The sequence below is a fragment of the Nannobrachium achirus genome (assembly GCF_963921795.1).
Source record: "Nannobrachium achirus genome assembly, chromosome: 12".
NCBI lineage: Eukaryota > Metazoa > Chordata > Actinopteri > Myctophiformes > Myctophidae > Nannobrachium > Nannobrachium achirus.
In genome coordinates this window covers 54,048,845-54,062,269 of record NC_137832.1, presented here as the reverse complement: position 1 = coordinate 54,062,269, position 13,425 = coordinate 54,048,845, and the positions used below count along the sequence as shown (strand labels likewise).

At 45.7% G+C, this 13,425-nt stretch overlaps 3 protein-coding genes across 3 annotated transcripts; 1 reads left to right on the top strand and 2 right to left on the bottom strand.

Moving 5' to 3' along the window:
- Positions 1-1,105: 1,105 nt before the first annotated feature.
- On the bottom strand, positions 1,106-3,958 carry LOC308295714 (general vesicular transport factor p115-like; the record flags this gene model as incomplete). The annotated part of the gene is made up of 1 exon (XM_080738761.1): positions 1,106-3,958. The coding sequence occupies one exon, from the start codon at positions 3,956-3,958 to the stop codon at positions 1,106-1,108; it is 2,853 nt and encodes a 950-aa protein (XP_080594887.1).
- A 5,463-nt stretch (positions 3,959-9,421) lies between these two features.
- Positions 9,422-10,546, bottom strand: LOC308295067 (glutamine synthetase-like; the record flags this gene model as incomplete). The annotated part of the gene is made up of 1 exon (XM_080738018.1): positions 9,422-10,546. One exon carries the CDS (start codon positions 10,544-10,546, stop codon positions 9,422-9,424), a length of 1,125 nt encoding a protein of 374 aa, XP_080594144.1.
- Positions 10,547-11,263: 717 nt separating this feature from the next.
- On the top strand, positions 11,264-11,983 carry LOC308295903 (dolichyldiphosphatase 1-like; the record flags this gene model as incomplete). Its single annotated transcript, XM_080738974.1, has 1 exon — positions 11,264-11,983. Exon 1 carries the CDS (start codon positions 11,267-11,269, stop codon positions 11,981-11,983), a length of 717 nt encoding a protein of 238 aa, XP_080595100.1. The 5' UTR covers positions 11,264-11,266.
- Between the last annotated feature and the right edge of the window lie 1,442 nt (positions 11,984-13,425).

Here is a 13,425-nt window from a genome sequence, read left to right as displayed (position 1 = left end):
TTTACACAAATAATGTTAAAAGGGCCAAAACACCACCATTGCCTACCTGTCTCAGACAAGCCTCTACAGAGAGTCAAGAAGGAACGAGTGCATGAGCACCAGCCACCAGGCTTTATAGGGGAGGGGTAAACGAGTGACTACTTACACCTGTGTGATTTGGGCATGGACACAGAGCCCTGACTGGAGGCAGGACTCCCTGTTACACATGCATGGCACCACAAAGCGTCCGTAACCTTGGCATACATCTGGCCTACATATTGGCGCTCAAAGTTTGTTGTGTGCCCACTGCCCAGGGTCACAATGAAATTAACTCATAAATAGTAGGCTACTGCTCATTCACACTAGGTATAATTTTCACTCACCGTGTCATGCTTCTAGCAGCTGTTGTAGCCTGAACATCACAGAGGGAAGAGAGGGGTGTGTGATGTGTGTGCATGTTTGAGAGTGAGAATGAGAGAGAGAGAGAGAGAGAGAGAGAGAGAGAGAGAGAGAAATAAAACTATAATCTGACAACACACAGATCACACGTGGACTTGCAGTTCAACCAAAGGGTGAGAAAGTTGTAGCGTAGAGTTACTGAAATGTCAACTGAAATGTGTATTTAGTTATACTACATGTTACTGGTAAAAAGTAAAAGTATTACGGGTATAATTACTAGGGCCAGTATGACCCACACAGAATGTGTTTATCTTATTCTGAATAATAAACAGTTTCCACAAGTAGTATTTAGCCGTATATTGTCCCCCATGTCTTAAAAAAAACAGCTCACTGTATTCCTTTAAACTGCCCTGAAAATTCACCTTTCAGGAGGCCAAAGGGGGCTCACCTCTCCCTTAGACACTTCTTCTCCCTTAGAGAGGCGAGAAGTGATCACCCCCCTTACATTACCCCCCTCTTTTTTCATACTTCATACATACTGTACATATAGCGATTTATGATATTGAATGCATTTGGTGCTACTTTATTTGTTGATGACTTGAATACCTAGGACCCCAATACAATGGAAACAAGACAGCAAGGACTTTTTTGGTGTAATCCTTTTTGACTAAGTGTCTTGAATCGTGATGTTTTACATTTCTGTCTAATAGAATATTCAATCAATCAATCAATCAAATTGTAAACGGATCAGTGCTGGATCTTGTCCGGGCAAACAGGGGGCTGTCAGTGTGGAGTCTTCATCTCCATTGGTCTCTCTCGGGTCTTTGAGGCTATCGTCTATCTTCTGTTCCTGGTCCGCTAGCGGCATCATCGGCAGGTCAACCTGCTCCTTCTGGGCCTCCTGTAGCTGGGACTCCTCTGTCGGCAGGAGGAACCCCGGGCTCGTGGCTGACGAGGCCAGCTGCAGCCCCGCCCTGCCCTCCGACAGGCTTCTCATCTCCTCCTTGAGTTTCTCTGCCAGTTGGGCTAACCGGCTCTCCCTTGTTGCCGCCATCTTGTCCGAGTCTGTCAGGCCCTCCTCGCTGCTGCTGGGAACGGCCTCTGTTGGCCCGGCCTCGGCTCTCCTAATCGGCTCCGGAACCTCTGTCTGTGTCTTCAGTTGTCTGACTTCTGCTGACTGGCACGGACTCCTCGGTGCCTCCAACGTGACTGTGGTGCAACCTGTGTGGTCTTCGCCCCCTGCTGAGATTTCTGTTGCCTGTCGCCTGAATGACTTCAGGGCGTCGATGAGTGTGTCTTTGTCGTGGAGCTGCGACTGCAGCAGCGCATGTTGTTTGTAGAGCTCCTGCACCTCCTCCCGGAGCTGTGCCAGTTGTTCCTCCATCTGAGAGCTGTTGACCTGGGTGGCATCTGACTGGCCGTTGGCCTGACTCTGGTCATCCGTGCTCAGCTTAAGCTTGAGGTTGTTATACTGGTCTTGGTGCTGTTGGATCTGGGCCAGCTGCTGGGCGATGGTGGCCTTCATTTGTTCATTCTGAGACGTCGTGGAGGCTAACTGTTCCTTCAACTTCTGGATCTGAGCGTCCTGTTCCCCAATCAGAAGTTGACTCTCTTTGTACAGAGCCACAATGCTGTCGTGCTGTTCCAACGTCTTCTTCCCCTCCTCCTCCTTCTTGTCGTCCTCGCTGGATGTGTGCACCGCTTTGGTTATCACACCGTCCAGTTCCTTGACCAGCTTAGTGAACTCGTGGTCAAACAGCATCTGTTCTGGGGAGAGGAATACAGGCTGTGGTTTCTGAGCTGCTTTCGAGTACAACTCGTGTCTTGTGATGAAGCCGAGCTTCTCCACAAAACTCTCCTTCCCGATACGCATCTCAATTAGCTGCTTCAGCTTCTCCTTGGTGCAGTTCTCCGGTGAGTTGTCGTTGCAGTGCATGCAGATTCCCAGCAGCAGTGCACACAGGCCCTGAACCAGCCTCTCATCCTCTCCCAGGTTTTCAGAGATCTGACCTGTCAAAAAGGCAATGTTCTCCTGGTTTTGCAGGAACTGTGCGACGGCAACTGGACAGCTGCTGAGCCAGGTGCACAGCAGGATGAGGAGGCCCACCCTGGTCTGCACTTTGCTGCACTGAGAGAGGATGTTGGTGCAGTGCTGCAGGAGCAGCACAGGGGGCTTTCCCTTGCTGGTGCACAGCTGCACATGGAGCAGCTGCTCCTTCTGGGTGAGATTGTCCTGCAGGGTGTGGGCCAGTGCCACGGCCGCACACCAATTAGACAGGGAGTCAGCCGAGAACAGGCCCCCACACAGCAGCAGGCCTGCAGAGATGGAGTGGGTGGAGGAGGAGGGCCGTAACGTGGCCAAGATCTCCCCCTGGCCCTTCTGGTTCTTGTGCAATAGACACTGGAAGCAATAAAGGACGGCACGACGCAGCTCAAACGGCTGACTCTCGTTCACCATGGACATGAGCACCTCCACAATGGCTGGTCTTGGTGGGTTAGAAGGAGCACTGACAGAAGCAAAGTAGTCCTGGTTGATCTGTGACCCACGGATGACCTCGGAGAGAGTGTTGAGGAGCTCCGTGAGGACATTGGCTGGTACACTGGCTGCCATGAGGAGGGTGCAGAGCTGCTGCAGTAAGCCACACTGGTACATTGATTTCTGACAGCTGGCCGTGGCTTGTGGTGTGTTCGTCGGACACACCATTAATCGTACCAGCTGCATCATGAGGTGAAGGTTGGCGACTTTCCGGGCCGACCAGCACGAGTTATCATAACTGACCTCGAACCACGGCTTCATCCTCTGGATGTAGGAGCTCTCCTTGAAAAAGTTCTGGTTGGAGCTGTTGTTCTTCAACAGGTTGAGGAGGAGCAGCAGACAGTCCTCCACCACAATATCGCCATCACTGCTGCCTGCTTCCGCGGTGATGTCCAGGAGGCGTTCAAAAGCGTTCTCAAACACAACAATCTTCTGAATGGCAGGGTTGCCTTTGGTCAGCTGCTGAAGCAACAGCAAGCCGTCGTTGCGGATGACTTCCCTGGCGTCTGCCAATAAGTCCACTAACCTGGAAACACCCATTGGGCTGGCGAGGATGATGCCTTGCACCTGGGCACGCTTGTTCTTCAAGAGGGTTGTCAACAGCTTCACTCCTGGCCACCGCACGTGGAAGTCAAACTCCTCCAACAGCGTAAGCACTAGGGTCACATGCTCAGAGTCCTGGATGAACTTGTCTGTAAAGTTTTCCCTTTCCCTAAATTGGACTCCCTGGCAATCTGCCAGCGAGCAGGTATTCTCATCTGGTACATCTTCATTGCAGATTATATTTAAAGTGTCCAAGGTGTAGCCAAGGATCTCAGAGTCAAAGCTGTCCGTTTTCATTATGTGGACAAGGTGCTCCAATGCCTGGTTACCAACTTCTATATGATATTTCTTAGAGAGGGACTTGAGTGCCCTGACTGCATCCCTCCGGTCCTGCAGGAGCATAGAAGAAGCCAAGCGATCACACAGATTCTGGATTGTCTCTGCTCCCGATGGCTGTGGCTCCACAGGTTGTCCACCCATCACTCGTCTGAAGAAGTCCATCTTTCTGGACTCAGCTGACACCTATTTTGTCCTTACAGAAAATATCTGTATCAAGCAGCTTAAAAAACAAAGGCAACACAGCAATTCCTATTTTGAACCTGAGGTGGCTCTCTGTGTGAAGCACATATCTCTGCCAAAGAATCTTGCATCATCAATATAACATCATATTGACATCCAAATATGAAGTTCCACACGGCTCCATATTTGGCAATGACTGCTCAGTGGTTTGGTGGAATTGCGGGACGGTGGATCTGTCATCAATGCAGAACGAAGTGAACCCAATTACAATGCAACAGCAAGCAGAGCAGTGCATTTCAATCGGCAGGAGTCAAGCAGTCCAAAAGGGCAAAACTGTTCAAATCTCGAAAACGGCATGACAACAAAGTATGAACCGACAGTGAGTATAAGCAGTCAGGGAGCAGGCTGATTAGAAAAGTGACCACAGGTGTGGGTAGGGGAAAACTGTTTGAAATGCATGGTAACAGTGTGTGTTTTGTTTTAGGTCAGACCAGAGTTCATTGGTTAGTCTATATAGGGCAAAGTGTACTTTCATTTGTTAGGCTTCACACAAACACTCACTGTGCCCAATACCTACCCCCAAAAGAAAAAATCACACCCAATGTGAAGTGAGCGGTGGTCGTGCTTGCATAAGGTCTTCAATTGGTAATTGGTGATGTAATACAGGCTACACACACGCACATTGCTATGGCAAAACGCTGAGGAAAAAGACTAGGATATAGGTCTAGGATGTAATTTGTGATGTAATATGGCTACACACACACACACATATTGCTATGGCAAAACGCTGAGGAAAACACATTGCTATGGCAAAACGCTGAGGAAAGGTGGCTACAGATAATTGGTGATGTAATATGATGTAATATGGCTACACACACACACACACACACACACACACACACACACACACACACACAAACCTCCACAAACATGTGCTCTCCACACAGATACATGACAAAACGGGAACAATCGAAGAATCTTCACATAAAGATGCTGTTTAAATAATAAATACCATTACCATTTCTTCATACTCTTTTGTTTGGTGCGGTGCTAACCGCTCCTACATCTGGATTTGTTTGTATTAGCTCATTGGCCAAGCTTCGCAGGACGCTAGTAGTAGGCCCTACCTGAGATGAACTGTGTATGTCCATATTTATTTGATTTACCAGACAGTAAACCTAGCATGCACTCCCCCTTCATTTTGTTCAATAAAATAGTTTTGCTTAACTCATACAGTATATTAGGAATTATAACACATAAAAACCAGTTTGTGGAACAACAGTATTCCATACAAGCAATATTCAGCAGACAAAGGGAGCAGATTACTTTAAAACAGACAATTGAACAAAACGAGGGGGGAATGCATTAACAATTTAACAGATTAAAAATCAAACCTCGGTTCGAAGTGAAGCGGTGAATTTTGATTCTGTGTTCTAGAGCTATGAAATCTGTGTTCTAGATCTATACATTCTGTGTTCTAGATCTATACTTTCTATATGCTTTAGTTCTATATTTTTATGAATTCTGAATGGATGAATGATTTTGTCTGGGGGGCCAAATTGTCATGTGAAGCTTGACCAATCCTAAATTCAGCACAGGACATGCACGGGACAGACAAAACTAACCAATCACAGCGCAGAGATGCACGGGACAGGTACGGGACAGGTACGGGACACACAAAGCCACTCCTTGGAAGCGGCTTTCACCAAACTACTAGTTTGTGGTTTACAGTCTGGTAAATCAAATAAATATCTATATTAAAAAATTTAAAAATATGGACTTCATAGTAGGGTCTCAAACCAAGGTTCTGTGACCATCCTCTGGCAAGGATGGTTTGATGATTGATTTGACCTCTATGGACCCTTTATAAAAGATTTAGCCCCCATGTCCCTCGCAAAAATCCCAGCATTTTTTGCTAGAGGGCCAAATTCAAAATGGCGCCCGGCGCCTTCGTTAAAAATGAACTTTTTATCCAGATGACCGAGAATCATGGATGAAGACACTTTTTCATACAAGTCAACCATGAGGATTCCAAATCTGACACCATTTTAATCATAAGACCTTGTTTAATTAGCATAATGCATGTTTAATTTGCATATATTATGCATAAGTAACAACTCAAAGCAAACATGGTCATTTTCTGTTCTGTGTTATTCCAAGTACTTATTTTTTACAAATATTATCATTCCTGCACATCTGACCACTACTGAAGCAGTAAATATTCCAATAAAGTGCTCTTTGTTCATGTAATAAGCTAGTAGGTCCATAATTATTTTTCTGTACATCAATTATTATGACTTTTAGACCACATGTTTGGAAAAGAAAAAAATTGAATACCAAACTTCTCACAGTTGATCCCAATGTAATTTGTCCTGTAGAATCAATTTCTATATATTTGTATTGTGCATATTTAATGACACGATTTGCTTGTTTGAGCAAATTAGCGTAAATAAGCATAACAAATTGTGTAGGTACTATAGACCAATATATGTGGTATTTAAGGCACAACATCGGCCTAGTATTGTTATCAGATATGACGTGTGTGTGTGTGTGTGTGTGTGTGTGTGTGTGTGTGTGTGTGTGTGTGTGTGTGTGTGTGTGTGTGTGTGTGTGTGTGTGTGTGTATTGATAAGCTACTGTATAATAAATTGTTCCTGCCAGCCATTGTCCTCTGGTTTGGGATAATCTATCTAGCTTAAGATATTGTTTCAAGATATTTGCTTGCAGTTTAGACCTCTTCAAATATTTCTGCGAGCTATGTTTGACACAATGATACATCAATCTGTTAATTACAGTGAGGCTGGTCCACTGCGTGTAGTAGTATACATTGTAGTCTTTGTCCAGAAGTGCCACTGTAGATCACGCAGGGAACTGTCCAGCTGGTTCTCCACATTGGTAGCAATGCTGTAATGGCTCTTCACTGTCCCCATCATCATCCACCACACTTGGCTTGTCTGATGTAGGCAAGGTCAGTCTAAACAAGGATGGTAACATTCTGCTTCCTCGAGGGCATTGGGGCAATGGGGCATGGGTATCCAAAATGACGAGGAAGGAGTCCTTGAACAAAGGCTTGTGTCACCAATTCCTTGTGAATATTATACAAATTGTGATAGCTGCATTGGATTAGTCCATTTAGCCTGATGGCATATGCCCCCATGCTCTATTTTTCTCCACCTCTTTTGCCATCCTCAAAGGCAGACTGGCCAAAGGCTCCTCTGGTATGAGGCTTGGTCTGAGGTGCCTCAGACCAGATGCCAAGGCAAGGTTGGCAGATGTTTTATTCTCAGACAGACCACCCATTGAGTTGATCTGCTATTTCAACCTGGAGGCAGTAGATGCTGATTGGCCCATTTCCATTAGGTTAGGTAACATGGCACCTCATCTAGCACTACCAGTGGGATTCCCAATGCAGAGTCATTGCTCCCTGTATCCCACTCAGACTGCATGGCTGAACTGGCCTTCAGGCCAGTAGGAAAGGGTGGCATCTTCTGAGATATAAACTGGTACAGTATGTCACCCTCTTCTCACTGGCATCCAGCTCTTTCTCTGCCTCTTCACAGAGAATAATTTTTAAGACATTTCCGCTCTGATTCAGATTGATGTGTTTTGTGTCTGTAAAAATTACAAACCCCAAATAAATGACGTTTCTATTCAAAAGTTATGTTTTCACTCTACTGGATGGCGCCCCTCTTGAATTACTGCTATACCCGGAGAGCTCCCCGCTTTCTCTTGGGTGCAGACAACATTGTTTTTGGTGTCCTGTATTGTTTCTCCAGGCTGCATGTTGGACAGGGTCTTCTCCTGAGGGCATATCTGATAACAATTATAATATGTTGTGCCATGCATACCTTTTATATTGGTTTAGCTTATTTAATAAATAAGACATTTTTCTAATTAAATATGCACAATACAAAAATGTAGAAATTGATTCTACAGGACAAATTACTTTGGGATCAACTGTGAAAGGTTTGGTATGTGACCATTGTTTTCCAAGCATGTGGTCTAGAAGTCAGTCATAATAATTGATATACAGAAACATTTTTTATGGACCTACTAGCTTATTTCATGAACAAAGAGCACTTTATTGGAATATGTACTGCTTCAGTAGTGGTCAGATGTGCAGGAATAATATATATATATATATATATATATATATATATATATATATATATATATATATATATATATATATATATATATATATTCATATATTCGTAATAAGTACTTGGAATAACACAGAACAGAAAATTACCAAGTGTTTACTTTGAATTGTTAAATATGCACAATATATGCAAATTAAACATGCATTTTTATGCTAATTAAACAAGGTCTTATGATTAAAATGGTGTCAGATTTGGAATCCTCATGGTTGACTTGTATGAAAAAGTGTCTTCATCCATGATTCTCGGTCATCTGGATCAAAAGTTCATTTTTAACGAAGGCGCCGGGCGCCATTTTGAATTTGGCCCTCTAGCAAAAAATGCTGGGATTTTTGCGAGGGACATGGGGGCTAAATCTTTTATAAAGGGTCCATAGAGGTCAAATCAATCATCAAACCATCCTTGCCAGAGGATGGTCACAGAACCTTGGTTTGAGACCCTACTATCACACTGGGTGTGATTTCATTTTATTATTATTTTTTCCCCCTAAATTTTTATAACCCATTTTTCACAGTGCCAATTGCCTAAGCTCCAATTCTGGGTGCTACTCTCCCTCTGCCAACCTGAGGAGAGCCCCGAACTGAGCTCATGCTTCCTTCAATGCATGAGGAGTGAGCAGCTAGGCCGCTTCTTATTACCTGTCAGGTCACAGGTGGGGTTTCCACAGTAGGACGTAGCGTGTGGAAAGAACATGTTAGTCCAACCAGTTCCTTTCCCTCCATCAAACACCACGGCTGATCAGGGGGAGGCAGTATAGGGACCAGGGTTACTGCATGTTTTTTTTGTGAGGGTATTTACTCTACTGGACACAGGGAGAACATGCAAACCCCACACAGAAAGGCCCTTTTGCCAACCCACCTAGGCAGAGACAAAAAGCATGCCTACAGCGTCCCTGTCAAATCTAGCTTCACAGCTACCTTCTAGCTGTGAGCCAACAGTGCCACCATGCCCCCTTCATACTCTCTCCTGATCATAATTGTTAAATGGTTATTAAATAATAATAAGACACTAATTTATACCATCTGAGCTCAAAAATTGAAAATATACCAGTGCTTGGGCCTCATTATTCTAATCCTATCCAAAAGCATCACTAAAATACATATGCATTTTGTTCAGCACCGCCACTGTGGTGGCATGGGGGGAAAAAAAGAACCAGAAAGAGTTTACATTCTTTAATTTTTGTTTTGTTTGTTGATCTTTAAAGCTTTGTTCAACCTTAGATGTTTTAAACGTGCTTAATAATAAATAAAATCTGAATTTAGTCGAGTCAAGCAGCAGGGGGCGCTCATTTGCTGTAATCAGTGGGCTCATCCCCCTCCTCTTTGAGCAGACATGTGCGGACCAACGCCTCGCTGACGACATAGGGATCACAGTTAGCAGATGGACGGCGGTCCTCAAAGTATCCCTTCTTGTCGTAGCTCACCGCGCGAGGGATGCGGATACTGGCACAGCGATTGGCCACACTGGCTGAGAAGTCCTTGATGTTTGAGGTTTCGTTGTGACCGGTCAGACGCCTCGCATTGTCTAGCCCCCCCTTTGGGTCATAGTCCCGGATGTGATAGCTGTGTCGCTTGCCCAGCCTTTCAATGGACTCTTCAATGGCTTTCAGTCCACCGTCTTCCCGCATCTCCTTAGTGCTGAAGTTGGTGTGGCAGCCGGCACCGTTCCAGTTGTTCCCAGGGATGGGCTTGGGGTCGAGGGTGGCCACCACACCGAAGTCCTCGCAGACTCTGTGAAGGATGAAGCGAGCCATCCACAGGTGGTCGCCCACGTTGATACCTTCAGAAGGCCCTATCTGGAACTCCCACTGAGCAGGCATTACTTCGGCGTTGCTTCCACAGATCTGAACCCCAGCATATAGGCAAGCTCTATAGTGGGCCTCCACTATATCCCGTCCGAAGGCCTTATCAGCTCCCACACCACAATAATGAGGTCCCTGAGGGCCACGGAAGCCATTGGAGGGCCAGCCAAAGGGACGTCCATCTTTGTCCAGGAGGGTATACTCCTGTTCCATACCAAACCAAGGTTGCTGGTTCGCCACCATGCTCATGATTTGCTTGCATCTTTGCCGGAGGTTGGTTGCTGCAGGCTTGCGGTTGTGGTTGATGACTTCACAGAGAACCAGCTTGTTGGGGTCTTTCCTGAATGGATCCCTGAACATGGCTATGGGGATCAGATACATGTCACTGTTGGAGCCCTCTGACTGGTGGGTGCTGGAGCCATCAAAGTTCCATTCGGAAATATCCTCAATGGTTGTGGGTTCAGAATCCAAGGTTTTGGTCTTGCAGCGCAGTCCTTCTCCAGACCCATCAATCCATACATACATGACCTGGACCTTGTCTCCTTGAGGGAGATTCATGTAATGCTGCTTGACAACCTTACTCAGGTTTGCACTTGCTGATGTGGCCATTTTGGCCCAAAAGCCTTCGTTAACTTAATATCAAAATCAAACACCCCACAGACAGATACCCAATATAGATCATTGCTATACTGTGAAATGAATGAGACCCTTGTGCTCTTATGCTGGCCTTCCTTGAATGACGAAAACTCTAATGTGACATCAGTGCTGTCCAAATATGGAGTTCCACATGGCTCCATACTGGTGTCAAGTGCTATGGTCATAAACATCAGGTAATTATGGAAACCTTATATCAACAAACAAGGACAGTGTTCTACAAACCACGATACGTTTAATTTCTAAACCAATGCTTCATTTGTTTGTTCAAATGGAAATTTAGAATACAGAGAGAAGAGTTTTCTGCCCGACAGTATATGCAACGTGGCCCCCTGGAGTGAGTGTGGAAATATTCTGGCTCTTCTGGTACTGTTTCATTTATTCAGGCACAGGCACAGGCAGCATACACAGACGTCAAGCCTTCCTCAGCGTGTATGTGACTGTGACACCCATATATGGAGATCTCTGTATCTCTCTGTCTGTGTCCCTTTTATGCCCATATACGGAGATCCCTGTTGTCATTAATATAACGTCATAATACTGTCATCATAACAATCATCATAACATGAACTGTTTATCTCTCCTGAAACTGGTGTGTGTGTGTGTGTGTGTGTGTGTGTGTGTGTGTGTGTGTGTGTGTGTGAAGGACGTAATTACAAGCTCTCTCCGGGTACAATGGCATCGGAGGAGCAGTGCTTGGCGTTAATTAGATGGCGGTCCGTCGCTCTGACACACGTGGAGTTCCCAGAGGACGATCTATTGGGACAAGCGCTTGCCCACATCACTCTCCTTCCCATAACGATCCTCGTGGGTTTTGTTACGCTCATTGCGTTCAAACGGGAACTGCACGCCATCTCGTTCTTTGGCGGGCTCATCCTGAACGAAGGGGTTAACTGGATACTGAAGCACATTCTCAGAGAGCCGCGGCCGTGTGCAGGGGCTCGTTCAACACCAGCCGCAGGCTACGGGATGCCCTCCAGTCATGCCCAGCTCGTCTGGTTCTTTGTCGTTTACTCCTTTCTTTTCCTTTATTTAAGAATGCGTCGAACAGACGACCAACAATGGGCGGACCTGTTGTGGAGGCACGTGCTGTCCGTCGTCTTGTTTGGCGCGGCCTTGTTGGTCTCGTACAGCAGGGTCTACCTGTTGTATCACACCTGGAGCCAGGTGTTCTGTGGCGGAGTGGCGGGCGGTACCATTGGCGTGTTTTGGTTCTTGTTCACTCAGATGGTGCTGACACCACTCTTCCCCAAGATAGCAGCGTGGTCAGTGTCAGAGTACTTTCTGGTGCGAGACACGAGCCTGATCCCCAACATCTTGTGGTTTGAATACACAATGACCAGATCAGAGGCAAGGAACAGACAACAGAAACTTGGACCAAAATATCAGTGAGAGCTGTAGCCCTAACCCTAACCCTAACACACACAATTCATGTTCACCTCATTTCAGTGACCAAATAAGGGCTGTCCATAACGTCTCCGACCACCAAACCTTTCGTCTGGAAGGTCCGGTTCAACTGCAAAATGATGTCACTCGCAACTTCTGAAAAGCATTACCTCCGAACTTGAGTTCGGAAAGCAGGTAATTGTTTGCTGGACTGCGTGCCGTGCTGACCACTCAATTCGATTGTCTTTGTGGTAGGGTCAGGAATCACCACGGGTTGGCAGAGCGAGATGGAAGATACTCTGCAAAAAAACAAAGATGACCCCATAATAATAAAAATGCCTCCCTGCTTGGCATTCAGAGTCAGAGACTATATAATATACATTCATAGTACTAGACTAATAGCCAAAGAACATGGGCACCGTAAAATCAAACGGTTACAACTTTAAACTGGTTATTGAGCGGCGCTCCTGGAAGGACCTAAGCTCCTCTATTTGGCTTTGTCCGCTTGTCCAAAGTTTTTTGTGCGCCCAGTGTCACATTGGCCAAGCTTCGTGGGACGCTTAATGAAATGATCTCATAATAAATAGCACCACTTACTTCACACTGCTGGTGAAGCTAACCTGGTGTTTGGAATGGGGATGTTTCGGAATGGAAACCCTCCCCAGTGATATTCATAGGTCTGGGTATCCAGCCAGCTCTTTATGGAGGACTTGAAGTTAACAATGCTGCTATTAGACTTGAGGTAACCCATTCGACATACAGTAACTGCTGCAGAGTCTAAAAATCACACCAGTGTGAAGTGAGCGGCGCTCACTTCGCCATGCAGATTGATAGCTTGATATCCTGTGACATCATGTCATTTAGTTATAACCCCATGGGAAAACCCTTGGAAAGCTGACGTCAAACTTACGTCATCCAATGGGAAAACCCTTGGAATGTGTGTGAAAATGTGGTGAAAAACACAAAGCAACGCATAGGAGCGGTTAGCACCGCCAAAAAACAAGTCCTTTCCCATGCAGCTTTTGACGCAGGCTTTCCCGCTTGGATCAGCGGGGATCGTGCCACGGTGGAGACATAAACACAATCGCTCCGTGGGTAAACGCAAACAATATATTTACAAATATATTGTATATTGTTGCTCTTGCCGACAGGGTTAGGGTTAGAATTTCTCAGGACCGCGCCTGCCCGCCTCTCTGCCCCTCAACTTCTCCGTACGTCCAAAACAATCACCCGCCTCTCATTGAAAATGAATTATAGGGTGTGTCAACTGCCTCCCGTCTGAAAGAAGCTTTTGTGGAGTTGTGGAGTTCGCTGTGATTGGTATATTGTTTTTAAATTCTTATACAGTATTTAAGTTTCCAGACCAAGGGAAATTTAAAACGGCACAAACCATGTTTAAAGCCTGGAACACGTGTTTACCTCGAAACATTCAAAAGCAGTCACTCATT